At 41.2% G+C, this 23,297-nt stretch overlaps 1 protein-coding gene across 1 annotated transcript in view; it reads right to left on the bottom strand.

The window, feature by feature from the left end:
* Nucleotides 1–23,297, bottom strand: part of ERBB4 (erb-b2 receptor tyrosine kinase 4) — a 1,861,028-nt gene that overhangs the window by 339,915 nt on the left and 1,497,816 nt on the right. The window contains exon 17 of the mRNA XM_030209189.1: nt 15,924–16,056. Within this exon, the coding sequence (XP_030065049.1) occupies nt 15,924–16,056 (133 nt within the window). The remainder of the gene's footprint in view (nt 1–15,923; nt 16,057–23,297) is intronic.

Below are 23,297 nucleotides of genomic sequence, written 5' to 3'. Positions count from 1 at the left end.
CAGCCTGTATGCCAGCCTCAAATTCCGTACTCACCTCCATGACAGCAGAATATGTTCTATCCTGTGACAGCCTTTCCCTGGTTCTGATGTGGCTCTCGGGTGAATATGACACCTTTTCTGTTAAGGGCACTGCAGAGTCACATCAGCAATGCATTGTGTGGGGGTAGGGTATTGTGCTCCGTGATTCCACTAGCTTGTGTTCAATGCTCACGATGTTGGTAGTTCATAGGCTCTACTCCCATGGTGCTTTTCCCTCTGCTTACAGGGTCAGAGTGTGCCCTGTTTTGATTCCGGTAGTCCATGAGTTAGTGGCCATTTTTGTAAGCCAGTTTTAGATCCCGATCATATGTTAGCCACGTTACAGCACTTAGTTCTTACCTTGAATGTTGCTGAAAGAGGGCATTGTACAGCATTCTGCCAGCTGGGACCTACTGCTAATCTCAGTACTAGCGAGACTCATTGCTAGTGGGGCACAACCTGTGATCTGCAGTTAACTGTGAGTAAAGGTGCTTATTCAAATAAAGGACGTTTTCAGCTAGATTAGTCTTCAGGTGTCAACTGTGCCAAGGTTATACAACAGCAACAACTCCTGTCCCTGGAGCACTTTTAGTGGGTACTGCAGTGCACTTTAGGCAGGCAGACCCAGGCCCATCCTCCCCCCCACCTGTACCACTTGTGGTGGTAAATGGGAGGCCTCTGAAACCCACTGTACCCACATGTAGCTGCCCCCTTCACCCCTAAGAGCTATGGCAGTGTTATACATTTGTCCCTCCCACGACCAAATGGCTTGGATTAGGACATTTCTGAGCTGGGCGTTTTTATTTTCCATTATCGCAAAAAAAAAAAAAAAAAATGCCCAGCTCAGAAAAGACCAAATCCATGGGCATTTGGTCTGTTCAAATGGTATTTTTGAAACAAAAGATGGACGCCCATTTTTTTCAAAAATACGGTCTGTCCCGCTTCTTCACGTACCCGTTTTCGGGCATAGACGCTCATGGAGATGGTCGTTCACGTTCGATTATGCCCCTTTATGTATGGCTGTCTGTTTGTTTGGTTTTATTGTATTATGTGTATGAAAAATTGTAATCCACCTAGAACACTTGTGATAGTGCATAATAAAAATGTTTAATAAATAAATTAAAAAGACAAACGAATAGGATCAAAACTGAGCCCTGGGATACTCTACATGTTAGGTTGTGAGGTTAGGAAAGAGAGTTTGACTAGCTAACTGAAGGGTCCTTTTACTAGGGTGCGCTGAAAATTGGCTTGTCGTAGTGTAGGTGCGGGTTTTGGGTGCGCACCGATCCATTTTTTAGTGCACCTGTAAAAAAGGCCTTTTTTGCCAAAAATGGACGTACGGCAAAATCAAAATTGCCACGTGTCCATTTTGGGTCTGAGACCTTACTGCCAGCCATTGACCTAGTGGTAAAGAATTCAGGTGGTAATGACCTATATGCATCAAATACCACTTGGCAAGCGTCCATTATGCGCGCCCAAAAATAAAAAATATTTTTCAGACGCGTGTATCGGACGTGCACCAAAAATGAAATTACCACAAGAGCCACATGGTAGTTGGGCAGTAACTCCACTTTGGTGTGCATTGGGCATGCATAGACGCTTATGTGGCTTAGTAAAAGGGCCCCTAGTTTCTTCTTTGAAAGTCTCTGTTATACTATCTGATCCTGCACCTATTGTATATTTAAGAAATGTTCTGAAATTATGTTTGGCCAGATGTCAAATGTTAGTAATACAGTATCTCTTTTTCTCAGAGTAGAGTTCCTTTTTGTTTGTTGACACCTTTGTTGAAATAGGAAGGAGCAAATGCTGCACATAAGCACCGTCATACTGGGAAAAGACCAAGGGTCCATCAAGCCCAGCATCCTGTCTCTGACGGTGGCCATTAAAGTTTAAATCACAAATAGATGCCATAATTAGGACTTCTAACTTTAAACTTAGTAAGTTGAGTAAGCTAAAACCCTTATTACTCACGAAGACTTTAGGTCAGTAATGTAGACTATATTATTGTAAGTCTGTCTACCTGGAACTTCCTGCCTCCTGTATTTGGTCTATGCAAACTGTTCACATTTTACTGCCCACCTTTTAAGGATCACTTTGATATAAACATATTTCCTCCTACCTCATGAGGATGCACTGGCTTCCTGTTGCCTCGAGAATTGCATTTAAGATATTACTATTGATCCATCAGGTATTGTATCATTTTTCTATGTATTACCTTGCAAATTTATTACAAATATACACTCCTGAATGACCCTTGATATCTGAAGGGGCATGTATGCTTCACCGTTCCTGTTTTGTGATGTTTTTAATTTCAGGAAACTAAGAGGAGTGCTTTCTCTGTCACTGGACTGAAAAATGGAATAAACTACCACTGTCTCTCAGGCTGCAGAAGATATTTCTGCTTTTAAGAAACTGAAGAGCCATCTGTTTTGTTTGGCATATGGGGTAATTTCAGATGGATCTGGATATTAATTTTAATTAATAATTAAATAGAATTGTTCTTTGCTGGTCACTGTTGTGATTGCATTATCTTTTCATTAGTTTTATTAGAGTGTTATTTTTTTGTATTGTGTTTTGTTTTTTACTGCTTTTACTATATTGATGTGTTATTGTTATGTCTGCTGTTTTGTACTCCACTTTGGAAAAAAAAAGAATATAGGTAATAAACTATAAACCTTACTTATTGCATTTAGGGGTCCTTTCACTAGGCAGCGGGAAAAAGGGCCCTGTGGTAGCGGCGGGGACCATTTTCCAATGCACCAGGGTCTTTTTTTCCACAGTTGGTAAAAGCCTCCCACCAAAAATGTCCACGTGATGACAGAACTGAGGTGGTGAGAAGGGCTCCTGCGCTAACCCAGCGGTAACCAGGCAGCGAGCGGTGATGCCCGATTACCGCTGGGTTATCACCGCACAAGCCATTTCCAGAGGTTTTCTTTTTCCCCCAGAAAGGGTGCGTGCTCAGGGCGGGACTACCACCAGTGGCCGTATTGGGCTGGCAGTAGTCCCGGAAGAGTGAGCAGTAAGTCCGCGTTGGGCTTACCGCCGCTCTGTAAAAGGGCCCCTAAAAACATTAGTCTAAAATTTGCTGCCCTTAATAATTGCCACATGAACAATACCTTTGAAATAACCAGGTTTTAAGTTGGCAATGAAAATGTAGGTAATCATTAAGTCTCTCAAAGGTTTCAGCAGGCCATTCCAAGCTGTTAGCCAATGCCCCTTACAGACCTTTTCTTTGTAGTAACTTTAGTACAAGTACTTTCATTGGAAGGGACAATCCAATTTCTTGAGCTCATTATAAAGATTTTATTAGGGCACACAAGGTAATAAGACTAGAACGATATTCTAGAGTTAATCCATGTACTATTTTAAAGATCATAATTAATATTTTGATTTTAACTCTGCAAGGGATTCAGTGAAGTTCAATTAAAAATGGGGAAGCCTGGCCCATAGGTTTCCTACCTAATGTCAATTTTGCCGTTACATTTTGTATAAACTGAATCTATGCAGCTGCTTCTTAAACAAACCTAATAATACTACATTACAGTAATCTAGGTGTGTCAGCACCATAGCTTGAATTACCAACTATAGATTATATGGATCTAGAATCGATTGAATTTGATGTAAAAGTTTTAAATTAAAAAAAAATAGCTTTCCTGATGATAATGTTTATATACTGTTTCATAAATAATTTTGAATCTATGCAGCCCTAAGATTTTAATGTGCGATCGCAGTGAAATTTCATGACCTGCTAGTCTAGCTTTTAAATGAGGAATATCCTACACTTGGTTGCCCACCTGTAACATATTGGTCTTTTCAGGATTGATTTTTAAACCATTCCTCTTAATCCACTCAAAGATCTAATCAAACAGTGAACTCATTCACCTAAAAGTTTTTAATAAACCTAGTTGGCAAAAACAATAGGATATCATTTGCATATAAATAATGCAATACATTAAATGATATGATTAGTATATCCAGCTTACTCAAAATATGCATTAAATAGGCCTATTGAGACATGGGAACCCTGTGGCATACCCTGGTACATTCATATACATCAACCATTATACATGAATATTATCTTTAAAAAAATTCTAAATATCTTGGACTGAACCCACAATTAGTTATACATTGTGGCACTCTACTGTTACAATAATATACTAACATCCTGCAGGTAGCATCAACATGCCAAATAACTGCTAAACCAATGGTTCCCAAGCCTGGTCCTGGAGGCACCCCAGCGAGTCAGGTTTTCAGGATATCCACAATGAATATTCATGAGAGATATTTGCATATACTGCCTCCACTGCATGCAAATCTCTCTCATGAATATTCATTGTGGATATCCCGAAAACTTGACTGGCTGGGGTGCCTCCAGGACCAGGTTTGGGAACCACTGCGCTAAACAAACACAAAACACAAAATTGAGGGATCCTTTTACAAAGGCGCACCGAAAAATGGCTTGCGGTAGTGTAGGCACAGGTTTCGGGCGCGTGCCGATCCATTTTTGCAGTATACCTGTAAAAAAGGCCTTTTTTTTGGCCGAAAATGGACGTACAGCAAAATGAAAATTGCCGCACGTCCATTCTGGGTCTGAGATTTTACTGCCAGCCATTGACCTAGTGGTAAAGACTCATGTGGTAACCAAGCAGTAATGACCTACGTGTGCCAAATGCCACTTGGTGCACATCCGTTACGCACGCCCGAAAATAAAAAATATTTTTCAGACGCAAATTGTTTTTGGACACGCGCCAAAAATGAAATTACCGCAAGAGCCACTTGGTAGTCAGGTGGTATCTCCATTTTGGCACACGGGCGCGTGTAAACGCTTATGCGGCTTAGTAAAAGGGCCCCTCAATGATGTCTTATCTCTATGAATACTGTTATATGCTGTACTGTGCAGCAGAAGGAGGAGAGTAGGAAATGTCTCAAATCCACTATATGCAACTTTTCTCTTTCCAACGCAAACTATGTGATTAGTCTATGGTGTCCTTTTACCAAGAAATATTACCATGGAAATATTAGCGCATGTGAAAAAGAAAAACCAACGAGGAAAAATCAAGGAGTATGACAGAAAAGTCTTTATTGCAATAATTACGTCAGCCGACATTCTGTCAGTTATTACTTGGAGATTCAACAAGGTAGAGGATCAGCGAAGGACTTCCATTGCCAGATTGTGCATTAAATTTCTTTGGTGTATACTACAATATCAGATTTACCAAGACCCCTGAAGCAGGGCGTAGGACCAAAACACGGCCATGTCGGGTCGTTTTTATATCCTCAATAAAGACTTTTCCGTCATCCTCCTTAGTTTTTCCTCACTGGTTTTTCTTTTTCACGTCTCATGGCATTGTGAGTTTTTTTCCCTCCTTTTTGGTTGCTTTTAATATTAGCACATGGCTATTATTGCCGAAATGGGAAATTTTGCCATTTACCGACAGAGTGAAAAAGTGGTCTCATCGCATGTGAAAGGCATACATTGGGGCTAGTGCAGGCCAGTTTTTTTAGCACTTTTTGGTAAAAAGACCTTTAAGGGCCCCTTTTACAAAATGACAGTACCCATACCACCACTTTGCCATGTGCCAATCTGGCACTACTGTCGAGCTACTGCAGGAGCCTAGTGGAAGTGCCTATCGCCAACATGTGCTATTTCTGTCACTGGAAAAATACTTTTATTTTTTAGCAATGGGTGCTAACTTGGCAGTAATCAGGCAGTAATCTTTGCAGTGGCACAGTCTTTTGAATGTGTGCATTCAGCAACATTTTGTGCTATTCTTTTTAGACAGTTGCACTGACCACGGACCCTGAAACAGGACCCGAAACTTTCGCCATTGTCGGCCGTGGAAGAAAATAAGACTGTGCCACTGCAAAGATAAGTTCCTGGTTATTAAGCATTTTATAAAAAGTATTGTATAAAAAAAAACACAAAAAAAGAATCTTTGTTAATTCACATTAAAGAGATTTCGAAAACATTTGGGGGTTTTTATGTTAGTGATGAGAGTGAGTGCTTCGTAAAATTGAAGACAGTTGATCTGTGAAGATTCGAGTCGCTTCACAACATAAGTACATAAGTAATGCCACACTGGGAAAAGACAAAGGGTTCACAACAGCGGCCAATCCAGGCCAAGGGCACCTGGCGAGCTTCCCAAACTTTATCCAACACTTGAGGCTTTTCCTCCAGGTCTTTAGGACTGTAAGTTAATAACATCACGATGTCATAAAAGTAAAGGATTTCTATAAGTGATCACTTACCGTACAGTCATTTCCTTTTTTTTAAGGCTTTTACCTGCTATAGTAAAAGGGGGCATCAGTGCATGACAAATCCACATGCTGATGCTACCACGGGGCACCTTTTACTGCAGCTTTGTAAAAGGGACCCAATATTTATTAACTCATCTCAAAATGTTGACTCATGTTAGATTACTGTAGAAGGCAATTGTGGGTGGCACCCCATCCACTGTTCTTTATAACATATAGACCAGCTAACTAGATTGGAAGGGAGCTAGAACAAAGAACTGACCCTAAAGAAAGAAACAACCAAAGGGAAAAAGAACAGCTTCAGGAGTGAAGAAAGCAACGTGGAGATCAGTAAAGGCCCCAAATCAGAGAGGAGCAAAAAACTGGGCCGCTCTGAGATCAACATGACATCAAGAGCAACTTGGAACCCAAACCTTTTCTATTAGGAATCATTCGGCTCTGCAATCCATGGAGCTTGGTGAAAGTGAGCAGGAAGATCTGGTGCAACTTACCCAGACAAATGAAGAATGATATTTTTTTAATGCAGGCAAGAAAGTGTTGTCTAAATTTATTATGATACAATATGAGATGATATGATATGGCTGGCTCTATGTTGTGTGGCTGTTTATATTTTTATATCTACTGTTCTTTCCTATTTTGATTTTTGGTATTCTTTTCTTACTCTTTTTATTATTGTAAACCACGGTATATCAAATTTTCTAATAAACTTGGATAAAGTTGTTTGATAAATTCTAGTGTATTCATATTTTTAACTGATGTAATTTCTCATGTTTTCTATGAGCTTCTTAAGAGGGATACCACCTTGAACCTCTTATGGTGTACAAGTCTTGGATTAGATTACATTAGGGATGTGCATTTGTTAGCACACATTTGGTTCATTAAGGCACTTTTAAAACTTGTAATGTGCACACAATCAATTTAAAGTGCAGTAACTTGTGAATTAACATATGTGTAATGAATTGCCATTAATTAAAGGGTTCTAATGTGGGTTGAAATATTTTTTATTAAGAAAAATAGGTTGAACGTACCAAAAAATAACAAAAATCAGGAAAAAATAATGGGGTCCTTTTACAAAGATGCGGCAAAAAGGGGCCTGAGCTGTCATCAGTGCATATTTTTGACATGGGCCGAGTCCCCCTTTTACTACAGCGGGTAAAAGGCGTGTTTTTTAAAAAGAAATGGACATACAGCAAGTGAAGCACTTGCTGCGTGCCCATTTTGGGTGGAAGCACTTACCGCCACCCACTGAGGTGGCAGTAACCGGGCAGCACATGACACTGCCCGATTATTGCTGGGTACACACCGGCACTACAAAAATAAAAATATTTTTGTAGTGTCGGAAATGGCGTGCGCTGGGAATGGGAACTACCCCCGGGCTGCTGCGGTAGCCCGGTGGTACTTCCCTTTTAGCGAGCGGTAAACCCACGTTGGGCTTACCACAACTTTGCGAAAGTGCCCGAAAAGCAATGATTTCAAAAAATAAACTACATTTTTTTTGCAACACAAAAGAAAGTTGAAAAGAAACCAACTTCAAGAGATCAGACAAAACACCAAGATAAGATGCTCCAAACTCAACTTTATTTGGACCCTACATGATCCATGTTTCGGCTTTAAAAAGTCTTCATCAGGGGTCAATCATGGGAGATATAATATCTCACACCAACAGGTTCAAATTGAAACATTTATTTTGGCCAGCACACATTCTTAGATTATACTCATTTGCCAATGTCACAATAATCATGTAACCAAAACAGATTCCAAACATCAGGATATTAAATGAACCCCCCCCCCCTCCCCACTTATTATAACATTAGTTTAATGACATGCTTGAGGATTTTATATTCAAGTGGACAACAAAAGCCCATAAGGAAATGAAGGAAGTCTTTATTAGACCGTAAGGAGTGGAGGAGTGGCCTAGTGGTTAGGGTGGTGGACTCTGGTCCTGGGGAACTGGGGGACTGAGTTCAATTCCCACTTCAGGCACAGGCAGCTCCTTGTGACTCTGGGCAAGTCACTTAACCTTCCATTGCCCCAGGTACAAATAAGTACCTGTATATGTATGCCGCATTGAGCCTGCCATGAGTGGGAAAGCGTGGGGTACAAATGTAACAAAAAAAATGGAAGAGACCTCCGAAAGAACACAAAAGATAGATTAAAAAAGAACCCTATCAATTTTAGTAATAAATATCATCTCACTTCAGTAAAGCATCCTGACCTGCCGAGGGCAATGACCTTTTTATTTTTATGTGCTCTACTATATTGCAGTTTAACAAAGAATTACAGTTTTCTGAAGATGGACGTCTTTGGTAGAAGAATTTAGCAAGTGATTTACTGGAAGGAAAAGCAACAGCCAAATTGTATGTCCTCTGATTGTGAATTGTGGTTTTGATAAATTTGTGAATCCAGTGCGGCAGCATCTTCCATCAGCATGCTGGCCAATCTCAATCTGTAGCCTCTGAATGAAGAACAATGTTTCTTTAAAAATAAATTAAGAATAAAATGAAATGACTATACCTTAAACACTGACAAATAGCCTGTCTTCTTGCAGGATGCTGAAAATAATTAAAGGCTACTTCAGCTCGTACTAGTTTGAAACCACTGCAGTATTTCAAAGTGTCTATTTACAAGGCTAAGTGCATTCTGCTTTGCAGTCTGGGTGCCGTTATCATGCTTCCGTGAGCATCACGGCCCTCTTAATTAGAGGAAGCAGGCTATGTAGTGCAGGCAAAAACATCAGCAACTGGGAAATTACTTTATGAAGAAAGTGTGAAACCTGAACAACTGGTAGTTGGTGTACATGGGTATAAGAACAGTTGATAACGTTCTATTTAAAAGGACAATTGTCTTATTTTATTTTATTGATTTTATTTTATATACTGCCAATCAAGCTAGGCAGTTAACAATAAAAGTTTAGAAAGAGCAATAAAAGATGCCGGAAAGAGGAAGAGGGGAAAAAAGAGGGCTATTGATAAGTAGAGATACCCTGAATTGGGAAGAGAAGTCTTCACTGAAAAGCCAAGATTTGATGTTTCTTTAAGGTGGGGTATAAAGTACATAAGTACATAAGTAATGCCACACTGGTAAAAGACCAAGGGTCCATCAAGCCCAGCATCCTGTCCACGACAGCGACCAATCCAGGCCAAGGGCACCTGGCAAGCTTCCCAAATGTACAAACATTCTATACATGTTATTCCTGGAATTGTGGATTTTTCCCAAGTCCATTTAGTAGTGGTTTATGGACTTGTCCTTTAGGAAACCGTCCAACCCCTTTTTAAACTCTGCCAAGCTAACCGCCTTCACCACGTTCTCCAGCAATGAATTCCAGAGTTTAATTACTCGTTGGGTGAAGAAAAATGTTCTCCAATTTGTTATAAATTTACTATACTGTAGTTTCATCGCATGCCCCCTAGTCCTAGTATTTTTGGAAAGCGTGAACAGACGCTTCACATCCACCTGTTCCACTCCACTCATTATTTTATATACCTCTATCATGTCTCCCCTCAGCCGTCTCTTCTCCAAGCTGAAAAGCCCTAGCCTCCTTAGTATTTCTTCATAGGGAAGTCGTCCCATCCCCGCTATCATTTTAGTCGCCCTTCGCTGCACCTTTTCCAATTCTACTATATCTTTCTTGAGATGCGGCGACCAGAATTGAACACAATACTCAAGGTGCGGTCGCACCATGGAGCGATATAATGGCATTATAACATCCTCACACCTGTTTTCCATACCTTTCCTAATAATACCCAACATTCTATTCGCTTTCCTAGCCGCAGCAGCACACTGAGCAGAAGGTTTTAGTGTATTATCGATGACGACACCCAGATCCCTTTCTTGGTCTGTAACTCCTAACGTGGATTTAAGATAAGGAGGTGAAGTATTCCAGAGTTTTGGACCAGCACAGGCAAAGGCAATGGCCCAAGTGGTATTGAGTCCTATAACAGAGGGAGAGGGAAGATGAAGAAGTGACTGCTGGGAGGAATGTAAAAGCTGAGGGGAAGAGTATGGAATGAGTATCTTGGCGATGTATTCTGGGGCAGAAGGAAGACGACCTTTGTAAACAAGAAGAAGTAAAGGCAAAGGCTCGGCTAGGAGTGCCCCTTGAACAGGACTCAAATGCTCAGTTAGAAGTGCCACTAGAACTGGACTCAGAGGCTTGACTGGAAGCATCACTTGGACTGGCATCGGAGGCTCAGTTCGAAGTGCGACTCTGACTGGACTCCGAGGCTTGAGTGGGAGCGTCACTTGACCGAGGATTGGAGGCTCAGTTCAAAGTGCCACCCGATCTGGAATCGGAGGCTCAGTTAGCAGCGTCACTCGGACTGGACTCCGAGGCTTGAGTGGAAGCATCACTTGAACTGGGATTGGAGACTCGGTTAGAAGCGTCCCGTGGACTGGACTCCGAGGCTTGAATGGGAGCGCCACTTGAACAGGACTCAGGGCTTGACTGGAACTGGAACTCAGCATGGACTCAGCGGCTTGGCTGGAACTCAGCGTGGACTCAGCAGCTTGGCTGGATCTAGACTGGTAAAAAGCCCGCTGGATAGCCAAAAACTCGGGACTTCTAAGATGCTCTCTTTCAGCGTCGGCTTCAGGAGTATCCCATAGGGATGAATCCCCAAGAAGTCTGCAGCGGTAGTCGAGGAGTGTGATAGAAGGATCAATAGCAGAAACGGGGTTTAGCACAAGCCCAAGCTGCCAGATACGCTTCCTCTCCGCTGAGGCCTCAGGAGTATTCTTCAAGGCAGGATCAAAAAACAGTTTAACCCGATAACTCTGGAGCATTATAAAACTACTAAGAGCAATTACAGTGGTGGGACCGGCATTCAAACTGAAACTAGGAGTTAAACCTGGGCGGCAAGCCATATTGCCAACCGGGGAAAAATCAGGCTGGAAGCCCCGCTGGAGGGATGATCTTGCCGAGCTCATGGCCTTTGCATTCTGTCACGTTTACAAAGCTGGAAACTGGGCTTGTGAGCCCTTGGACCACGACGAGTGGCAATGGCAGGCAAAACCACCCCACGCTAGAGACAGGGCAGATCTCTGAGAAACAGTTAGGCTTCACCTGCAACTGGCCACTTTTCACCAAGAGTTGAGCTCCAGGCTTCAGGTGGCCGGCAGGACTTACTGGACAGGGCAGGACTGGATAACAGCTAGGCAGCACAGGGACAGCAAGGCAGGGAAAGGATAAGCTAAAGGACAGGACTGAAAGCTGCGAGCAGCCACTGAAACAGGGAACAAACACAGCTAGACAGGAGACTAAACCGAAAGCTGCAAGCAGCCACTGAAGCAGGGAACAAACACAGATAAACCCAGAACTAGACAAAGACATACAAACAAGACACAAGACTTGGAAACAAGCAATACCCTAAACTAAACATAGACTAACTAGAACAGGCAAGACTTCAGGCAAGAACAAGAGCAAGGAAACAAACTCAGGCTGAAGCGCAACAAGCACCAACATACCAGGGCCTTAGATGCAATGCAAAGACAAAGCAGAAAGGTTTCAAAATGGCTAATAAGCCCAGCAGCAGCTGAGACTCAACTGCAACAATCACCAGGCAACTAAGGGTGCTGTGCAGGTTCAAACAAAACAAGCAGGTCTGGCAGTCTGGAAGATTCGGACTGGGATGAAATCTGGAACGGGTGATAGCACACAGACAATCTAATGCAGCCAGCGCACAGAGACAGAACTAACTCACAAAGAACAGACAGAAGCCAGCTCAGAAGCTCTCCACAGGAAATAAGGTGAGTCTGAGTGGGCACGGCCACAGACGTGACATTAGCTTAGCAGAGTTTAAAAAAGGTTTGGACGGCTTCCTAAAGGAAAAGTCCATAGACCGTTATTAAATGGACTTGGGGAAAATCCACTATTTCTGGGATAAGCAGTATAAAATGTTTTGTACTTTTTTTTTTAATCTTGCCAGGTATTTGTGATCTGGATTGGCCACTGTTGGAAACAGGATGCTGGGCTTGATGGACCTTTGGTCTTTCCCAGTATGGCAATACTTATGTACTTATGTAAGTGGATATCTATTTTGTAGGGTGTTATGAAGTATTTTTATGATCGTTTAACACTGTACATCGATTGTAAAGATGAGTTTGATCAGGGGTGTGAACTAAATAAAGAAAGAAAGAAAGCAAGCACACAAATCTTACCACGCAGGGATGAATACTTTTAAATAATCTTCACCAAACTAAGAGGCCCTTTTACTAAGCAATAACATGTGCTTACTGCAGGATAAAATGCACTACCACGGGTTTTGAGGGTAGAGAGTGGGCACAGCTATGCTAATCACTTAGGGGCCCTTTTACAAAGGTGCACCAAAACATGGCCTGCGGTAGTGAGGGCGTATGTATTAGATGTGGGCTGGACCATTTCTCCAGTGCATCTGGGAAAATGGGGGGAGGGGTTGGGGTTCGGAAATGGATTTGCGGCAAAATGAAAACCAGCACACATCTATTTACAGCCTGATGTCGCGTCCGCAGCTCCCTCCGGCTCCTCCGCCACGGGGGGCGGGAGCCGGCGTCCACTTCGGCGAGGGTCGACAATCCGGAAGCCGCAGCGGGGAACCGGGGCCCGCCGCGGTGATGGCCACCCAATCCGGGGCCGAGTACAGAGGCCGGCGATTGCGGCCGCCGGTCTCATGGTCGCCGGCTGTGGGGGCGGTGTTTGCGCTGTGGGAGGAGGCGGTGCCGAGGCGCGATGGCCGGCGTCCTCGTCTCTCCCGGGCGCGGGGGTCCGGAGCTCCGCCTCTGAGGTGCTGGATTGGGCAGACAGAGCCAATCAGAAGGGCTCTGTCAATAGCCAGGTTCGGATTGGTCGGCTTCACCTGCGAGGGCGGGGCGGCTGATGCTGAACAGTACTTAAGGAAGAGAACCGAGTTAGAACTTTGCTTCAGGTTCTGTTCCCGAGGCCCGTTTCCATTTTGTTCCTGTGTTCCTCTGTGTTTCGTGTTCCTCTGGTTTTGACCTCTGGACTGTTCCTGGTTTTTTCCCTGCTCGCTGCCTGCCTCGACCTCTTGCCGGATCTTGACTTCGTTGCTGGCTGCCTGCCCTGAACTTTGACTGTTATTGTATGTTCTCGTTCTCCATCTGCCCTCTGCTCTCCTGGTCCCTGTCCGGGTCAGCTTGGCACCCCGCGGTTCCTGAAGTCCTGTTGACCGCCTGCAGCTGGGGGCTCAACCCTTGGTGAATGGCGGTCGCCGCGGGTGAAGACTTGGGGTTGCACGGCTGTTCTTTAAGGTCCCTCGGGGCCTTAAGGGACCTAAGGGCTCACCGTCCTTGCACACAAGACACCTGAGCCCTTAACGCCACCCATGTGCCAACTGCCGATTACCGCCAGGAACGCCCCCACGGTAAAAAATAGGAAATTATTTTCTGCCATGTGTTTTCAGTGCCATCTTGACTCATTTGAGCTGGTACGCCGGCCGCAATTATTGCAACTTTCAGCAGTCCCCAGAAGCAAGTCTTTTGACCGAAACGCTGTTTTCATGAAGATATCAGCGTCGGGCAGTCATAACAGTTTTGATTTAGCGCTGAAGCTGCAAATGCAGGGATAAGTAGCCACTATTTTTTTGTCTTTGATATTTTAAGATCAAATAGACTAAATAAAATAAATTAATAAAGATACTAATAAAGATTGTAAAACATATATAGAGAGGTTTGGGTTCCGGAGAGGCAAATGATTAATGACATTCAGGAAGCTCAGGGGTCTGAAATAGCTAAGCGCTACAAGAGACCGGATAGCCTGTTTACTGATTTATCTCTGATGCCTCTGGTTCCTTTTTTCATTCTTTTTCTCTCCACATCACTTTTTCTTTTGTTCCTATTTATAATATTGCAAGATTGAGGAACATCAGTTCTCGCACATGTGTATGTGTTCCCCTTTCTCTGATCGATGAAACTCAGAATTACTACCAGGTACATGCGCTAGCCAGGCTGTAATGCTGCATGTGCTTAGGCCCTTACTCACCTTTGTAAAAGGGCCCTCTTAGCACATGGGCATTGCTGCATGCTAACTGATTAGCACAGGATTAGCCTGTGAGCCCTTACCACCTGCAAAATAGGTGTTGATAAGTGCTCATTCGGTAATGGGAAAATTAGAGTGTGGCCATTACTTCAGAAATAGGACAATCAGCCATTTACCAAACGCACTAAAAATGGTCTTAGTACACAGGAAAGACACACGCTGGGAATAGTGCTGGCCAATTTTTAGTGCTGCTTATTAAAAGTGCCACTAAATGAATAAGTAACCGTGATGAACTGGGCTATCAAAGAAAAAAAAAAATCTACAAAAAAAAAAAAAAAACAATGTTCCTTTACTAACCATCAATGGAACACTTTTTGGGCTAAAATAAGCAAACCCATTGCTTCATCAACCTTCCTTCAATCTCTCTTTTTCTGCATCGTAGAGTCTTATGGACCAGTGGCGTAGCCACAAGTGGGCCTGGGCCCACCCACTTAGGGCTCAGGCCCACCCAACAGTAGCACATGTTTAGTGGTAGCTGGTGGGGATCCCGAGCTCCACCTACTGAAGACTTCCCCCTGATGGTAACAAAAACGCTACTCTCCATGGTACTGGCACCTGCACATTCTCAGTTTTTAGCGCATGCTTGCTACAGACTGCCAAGGTGGAAAGAAGTGTTAGCCCACCAGCTGACATATATTTTTTGGTGGTGGGGGAGGGGAGAGAACACTTGGTGCCCACCCACTTCTTGCCTAGGCCCACCCAAAATCTGTTGTCTGGCTATGCCCCTGTTATGGACTCCTCAAAAAATGCAGGTTGCAGGATTGTTGAAAGATAATTTATGTTGGTCCTGTAAGGAACATTAAGGGACTCTTCTCCATTTAATCTTTGAATGCTATGACTAAAGTATGGCAAATTCTCTCATCTATATTTAATTTTACTGAAACTCTAACCCCCTTCAAAGATAATTTTTGGGTCGATAACATTGGATCACTCTTTGGATGGATACGATTCTAAACTTTTTGACACGTTGATAGCAATAACTCTCAAATATATTTTATCCAACTGGAAGAATAACTCATAACTTAATATACATTTTTGGTGAAATAATGTTTTACAAATCCATAAATATTGTACGGTCAAGACTGGTTATTTCCAGATGTCTCATCACAAAGTTTGGTTAACATTGCAGCAATATTTGGAATCAAATTCTACCAGTTAGCCATCTGAGCACAATATTATGATCTCCCTTTCCCCTTTCTTAATTTTCCCCTCTGTCCTTAGTCTTTCCCTTTAAGTTATCATTTCTTTTTTATACAATTTCCTTTTTGTATACCTGTTGTATACTTACTTTGAATTTATGAACTTTGACAGTAATCTAGTTATATGTTTGTTTCATATGGTTCTTCTAATGGAATGGAAGTTATACTATATTTTGTAATGCATTGGATGGATGTTATATTTAAAACTAATAAAAAATAATGAATTGAAAAAAATAATCTAAGACATTTCTGTACTTGAGCAGCACTTTTTAATGGTGTGCATAGGTGTCTATTTTAACAAAGTAGTAGCTTGTGTGTAAGAAAGTACAACTGCATTTATTCTTAGGCTTCTGAATAGCCTCAGGCCTTGCAATGTGCAATAATGAGATGATTCTATCACCAATGTTAAGAGCTATTCTCACCTCCGTTTCTAAGAACCTCCGCAAAGCTCTCTTCTTTTTGATGCTCTTACGTCGAACATACACCGCAAAGGTGAGGCCCACAATGACCATGAGGAAGAGTCCACCGATCACTCCTGTAGCAATTAGTGGAGTTCTACCAATTAGAAGAAAAAAGTGTCAAGATATGAAACTGAGCAGCATAAAAAGAGCGACAAAGGCCTTGGAATTACACCAAGAGAAAAAAAAACAACAATCTTTTTTAGTAATTTCAGGAGCAAATTTGAAAGCTGATTTCTGGAGATGAAATGCTTCTTACACAGGTAAATCAGCTTTTCGAAAATTGCCCACCATCAACACAGGTAAAACTGTGGGGCTCATTTTCAAAGCACTTAGACTTACAAAGTTCCATAGGTTACTATGAAACATATTTTCAAAGCACTTAGACTTTAAAATGAGCACCTATGTAACTTTGTATGTCTATGTTCTTTGAAAATATGTCTCTAGGGCCCTGTTTACTAAGCCGCACTAAAGACACATTAGTGCTTTTAGCGTACGCTAACTGTGTAGGCGCCCATAATATTCCTATGGGCGCCTACACAGCGCATGCTAATTTTGTGCACGAGCTAAAAAATGCTAGCCCACCTTAGTAAACAGAGCCCTAAATGAATTGTTCTACAATGAGCCCACGTTTAGCAACATTGAGAGGAGGTATTCTCAAGCGCGTGTTTACATCAGAGAAGAAAAATATTACACAGACTGGATTTTTAAAACTATACACAGAAAGTAGGTACAAATACATAGATGCTTTCTACCCATGGAAAGAATTGAGGCAAAACTGCATGTGTAATTTTGCTTTTATTATTGGTGTCTTGGCAGCTAATTTTCTAAAATGATTGGGTTTGCTATGTATAGTCAAGTTTCATTTCCCGGACACTGTAAAGAAGCCAGATCACTAATGGACAGCTTAAATATCTACTGTACCCACACAGCTGGAACCCATTTTGGATAAACCCAATCCAACAAAGCGTACAGGACACCAAAAAACCGTAAGTATAGTCCAACAAAGCATAAAGAAGTAGGAGAGGACCAAAGGACTTCCTTTTGGACATGCATAGAAAATATTTCTGGATTGCATTTGGGTCATGTTCAGAATTATCTTTCAGATTGTTTAGCGCACAGTAATCAAATGAACATATGTTAATTCATAGCTTAATGCAAGCTACATTGATTTATTGTGCACTAACACCCCTGTTCGCAAAACCGCATGGCAATGCTGACACAGCCCATTCAAAGTGCATGAGCTGTGTCGGCATTACTGCACCAATGGAACAGCAGAGAAGGAGTGAGGAAGGTAGACTCTTTCCAAACGCAGAGACGGACATGCAATTAAAAATAGTTTATTGGTAACATAAACAAATATATGACTCAACACAGCTGTGTTTCGGCACCGTAGCACCTTCTTCAGGAGTCTTATGAAGGACTATGATGTTAAAATCCAGCTAAATATATACTGCAAGTGGGACCACAGTCCACAATCCGGATTGAGTAACTTCTACGAGCAGAATGGTAGTCTCAATGACGTGACGATTAATGGCATTACCGCACCAGCAACCACTAGTGTGGCTTTGTAAACAGGGGGATACACTATTTTAAGGCTCACTAATGAACAAAATGTGTGCTAATAAATGCACATCTCTAGTTCTTACTACTACTACTTAACATTTCTAGAGCGCTACTAGGGTTACGCAGCGTTGTACAATTTAACAGAGAAGGACAGTCCCTGTCTTAGGTAGGATTGGTGGGTAAAAAGTACCAAAGATATTTGCACCAATGGAGGAAGTTGTTTATTGACACTCGGGGCCCTGTTTCCTAAGCAGCATTATAGGCGCATTAACATTTTTAACACGCGTTAACCATGTATGTGTATTAAACATGTATGTGCCTACAATATCCCTATAGACACCTACTTGGTTAAGTGTAGGCGTGCTAAAAACACTAACGCACCTTAGTAAACAGGGCCCTTTGTCAATTAGACAGTGAAGATGACATCATAGCTATCATTTGATTTCTTTCTCAACAGGGACATTCATCTTGCTTTTGATAAATTATAGTAGCTTGCATGCTGGTGAAATCTTGAAGTGAAGTATGAAATGACTCACATGCAGACTGGGGAAACATGCTATTATGCAATGGTCAATGAGTTCAGATAAACAGATCAATGCCAGGTAAAAAAAATTCTTTAGTGCTGAAAATTACTTTATTACAGAAGGAGTCTTGGATTCCATTTTTGTTTTTCTATGGGTTTGTATGGTTTTTTGCCATATAAAATGATGAGTGTATGCAATTACTTAGTTCAAATGGCTTCACAACTCAGTAATATTTCCTCTGTCAATGATATCAGATAACTGCAATGAAACCACTTAAAAAAACAAGCAGTTCCTGATGCTCTCTCATGTCAGTTTAACTGGATGAACTATTTACAACTAAAAATATTTCTTTCTTTAAATTGATCTTAGTCATTTCAATTTTACAATATAGAATCAAGAAATACACCAATTTAGCATACTCTGGTACAATTGAATAGAAGATTTAAGAGAGAAAAAATACATTAAAAGAACATAAGAAAATAAGTGTTGCCATACTGAGACAGACTGAAGGTCCATTAAGCCCAGTATCCTGTTTCTAACAGTGGCCAATCCAGGTCACAAGTACCTGGCAAGATCCCAGAACAGGAAACCAGATTTTATACTGCTTATCTTAGGAATACTACCAACAAAAAAATAAGCAGAGTGCTAAGGGAGAATTATATGGTGAAGTTTGTAGGTATAGTCTCATAAACATGCAGCAGTTATCATTTAGTGTCTCTTATGCTGCTTAGTTATAATCATAGGCTATTACCCACCGTCCTACCATTAAATAAGCTACCTAGCATGCCTATTTTTTCCTTTTTTTCTTATATTTTTACGAAGCATGCTATTTAGCTCTTATATTGTAATTATAGCTGATGGCTTAAGGGATCAATCACTTATCTGTATGCCTATACAGCAGCACATCTGTATAGGCATACAGATAAGTGATTGATCCCTTACACCATCAGCTATAATTACAATATAAGAGCTAAATAGCATGCTTCGTAAAAATATAAGAAAAAAAGGAAAAAATAGGCATGCTAGGTAGCTTATTTAATGGTAGGACGGTGGGTAATAGCCTATGATTATAACTAAGCAGCATAAGAGACACTAAATGATAACTGCTGCATGTTTATGAGACTTTACCTACAAACTCCACCATATAATTCTCCCTTAGCACTCTGCTTATTTTTTTGTTGGTAGTAGTTACATTGAGTGGAGTAAGCTGCATAAGTTGGCAGTAATTTATCCTAGGAATAAGCAGTGGATTTTCCCCAAGTCCATCTTAATAATGGATTATGGACTTTTCTTTTAGGAAATTATCTAAACCTTTTCTAAACCCTACTAATTAACTGATTTTACCATATTCTTTGGCAATGAATTCCAGAGTTCAATTACTGGTCGAGTGAAGAAATATTTCTCCGATTTGTTTTAAATTTACTACTTAGTAGCTTGATTGCGACCCCCTAGTCCTAGTATTTTTGGAAAGAGTAAACAAGCAATTCACATCTACCTGTTCAACTCTAATCAGTATTTTATAGTCCTCTATCATATCTCCATTCAGCCATCTCTTCTCCAAGCTGAAGAGCCCTAGCCCCTTTAGCCGGTGGCATAAATATTCATTTTAGGAAAATATTGTTAACTTTCTAGAAGCCAGTAGGTAACAGGATTCGAGGCAATATGGCTTTACCAAAGGAAAATCCTGTCTGAGTGACCAAAGAACTAGATAAAGGACATGCACTAGATGCAGTCTACTTGGATTTCAGCAAAGCATTTAATACGGTCCCTCACAGAAGACTCATGAATAAGCTGAGAGGGCTGAACTTAGGACCCAAGGTAGTGAACTGGATTGAAAACTGATTGACCGACAGGTGGCAGATGGTGGTAGTGAATGTGACAAGGTAGTGGCCATAGCCAGAAGAATGCTAGACTGCATAGAGAGGGACATAACCAGCAGAAGAAAGGAGGTGTTGATGCCTCTGTACAAGTCATTGGTGAGGCCCCATTTGGAGTATTGTGTTCAGTTTGGAGGCCATATTTTGCTAAGGCTGTAAAAAGACTTAAAGCGGTTCAAAGAAAAGCAATGAAAATGGTATGGGGTTTGTTTAGCAAGATGTATGAGGATAGAATTGATAATCTGAACATGTATAACTTGAGGAAAGGAGAAACAGGAGTTATATGATACAGATGTTCAAATGTTTGAAAGGTATTAATTCACAAACAAACCTTTTCCAGAGATGGGAAGGTGGTAGAACTAAAGAACATGAATAGTGTCAGGAAGTATTTTTTCACCAAGAGGGTGGTAGATACCTGGAATGCGAGGTGGTGGAGATGAAAATGGTAATGGAATTAAAAAAATGTGTGGAATAAACACAAAAGAATCCTGTTTAGAAGGAATGGATCCAAAGAAGCTTAGCAGAGATTAGGTGGCAACACCGGTAATTGGGAAGCAAAGTCAGTGCCCTGATCATGGCTGGACAGATTCAGCTTCAGAAGTTGGAAAACAAGTCCCTTATAGTGGCTGAATAGATTTGGATGGGTTGGAATGGAGCTTTTCAGGACTTCAATGATGAGGAGTGGCCTAGTGGTTAGAGCACCGGTCTTGTAATCCAGAGGTGGACGGTTCAAATCCTATTGCTGCTCCTTGGGATCTTGTGCAAGTCACCTAACCCTCCATTGCCTCAGGTACAAACTTAGATTGTGAGCCCTCCTGTGACAGAGAAATATCCAGTGCACCTGAATGTAACTCACCTTGAGCTACTACTGAAAAAGGTGTGAGGAAAATAATAAATAACTTCAGAAGTTTTAGAACAAGGACAGTGCAGGGCAGACTTCTATGGTCTATGCCATGAAAATGCCAAACACAAATCAAGACCGTACATGTCTTTATCAACCATCAATTACTAAGTTACTATGTATATGTTATCTCAAATTCCGTACAGCTCTCAGAACATACCTTTTTAAAAAGGCATTTGGCAATGCTATAACAGCTTGTGGTGAGGCATTGAGAGTTCACTGACCCACCTCCTATGTGTTTTTTTTCTCTTGCTTTTTCCTCCTGCCTTGCTGAATGAATGTCTGTTGTTCCCTGGCATTCCTTCTATATTTTATTATAATTAATTATAACTGTGACATTTCCAGGAAGGGTGGTATAATAAGTCAAAATTAAACATAAACCTGGACATCTCAAAACTGGCTTCTACGACCTGCCTAAAATAGGGCTGCTCGCATTTGCAGCTCAAAGATATGTGAATGGTCCCCTTGCATTTATGCATATCCCCCAGATTCTGTATAGGTCACCCAAAGTTGGGCAAGGATACCAGATCCTCAAGTAAGCTAGCCAATTAAGTGCTGTCAATCAATAATTGGTGTTAACAAGCACTTGATTGGCAATAATTATGACTTAAGTGTGGATCTGCCCAATGCCTTATTCTGTAACATGCGCACCTAAATTTCATAGCTTGAAACTCCAAAGGGGGTGTGGCAATGGGAGAGGCATGGATAGGTCAGGGAAACTCCCAGAAATTAGGCACAATATTATTAAATACTGGCATTTGCATACCTAACTGTCATCTGTTGAGCACGAGCATTTACACCAGTTTTTGGCAGGAAGTGTTCATGAGCAAAGTTAGGTGCTGCATGCCCTTTACAGCATACTAGCTTAGAACAGATCATAACAGCACCTAACATTGGGCACCATTTACTGTATCTGGCCCAAGGAGGTTTAATTAAGAAGTTATGAGAGAATAGCACATTTCTGTGGGTAAGTGACATTATTTTATTCTCAGCTTGGTAACTTAAATATTAGAGTTTAAAAGAGGAATTATAGGATATTGATAAACACAGAATTTTAAAATAAAAAGAGCAAGCAAACTTTATTAGGTAGTCTCCATACCCTTTTCCACATAATTTTAAAACTGAAGTTTCTGCCACAGCTTAAAGATTAGGGTTTAAAAGAGGAATTATAGGATATTGACAAAAACATAATTAAAAAACGTTATTAGCTAGTCTCCATACCCTTTTCCCTGTAGTTTTTAAAACTTGAAGTTTCTGCTACAGCATTAACAGATAGTCTCTATAAGGCTTAGAAGGGCCCAGTTTAGTCCTCATTCCCACCTAGTCTCCCCAACTGTCGCCACCCCTAGCTCTACTCTTCATTTATAGTCAATTATTCTAATTAAGACACCAATAGGGGAATTTTCAATTTTCATTAGAGTTTGAATTACATTTAATTAGTTTCTAAGAAGCAAACCCTAAATAAATTACAAATTACAACAGTCAAAGGGATCATTATATTCATCTGATATCCCTAGTACCTTAAGAAGTTTTAATTAAACACCTCTATAATACTAAGATGCAGTCAGTAGTCCAGCAGCGAGAGGGGTGCTATCCAGTCTTTTGCATTTATTTTATTTATTTATTTATTTATTTATTGCATTTGTATCCCACATTTTCCCACCTTTTTGCGGGCTCAGTGTGGCTTACAATAAGATATGAATAATGGAAATACATTTGTTACAACTTGGTTATGGATTACATTGTACAGAGTTGTACGAGACATTCGAATATCATTAGGAATATAACAATGGGGCATCAACATAGAAATATTGGAAGGAGATAATGGGAAACTAAAAGTGCAGTGTTAGACACAAAGACATATGGTGTAAATAGTTCTGTGAATAAATGTATGATTGACTGGATTACGGGATGAGGGATCAGAAGTGGATGTATGTTGATTGATGAACAGTGAGTGTGGACTCTATGTATTTTGGCTCTTTCTGTAAGTTTTTTCAAACAGGTGAGTCTTCAGTAGTTTACGTGTCACATGTATGATTATCTCCCAGTTGGTGAGATGTCATATGTGTGTGTGATCGATGCAAAGAGCTCCTAGCTGTCAGAGAACGAGTCCATTCTCTTGAGGCTAGAGTAGCAGATTTGGTGGCACTGAGGAAGACAGAGAGGTACACAGAGGAGACCTACAGGGATGTTGTAGAGATGTCCCACCTCCAGTCTGATAGCCCCTCTTCTACCTTGGAGGAGGGAGGTCTCCCAGAAGGACAGCATCCCCCTGGAGAAGTTCTGAGAGAAGAGGACATTTCTCTGGTAAATGAACGCTACTTTGCTTTGTGCTTTGGGAACTTAAAGATTGGGGTTTAAAGAAGGAATTGTAGGTTAGTGTTAGCTGTTGAAATTTGCTTTTTAATTTTGCCTAACAGAAAACAGCTAATCTCCATAGTCTTTTCCACTTAGTTTTAAAAGCTTTGTA

Source organism: Microcaecilia unicolor, chromosome 7 (genome assembly GCF_901765095.1).
Source record: "Microcaecilia unicolor chromosome 7, aMicUni1.1, whole genome shotgun sequence".
NCBI lineage: Eukaryota > Metazoa > Chordata > Amphibia > Gymnophiona > Siphonopidae > Microcaecilia > Microcaecilia unicolor.
The sequence above is the reverse complement of the archived record's forward strand: the minus strand, read 5'-3'. Positions and strand labels throughout refer to the sequence as shown.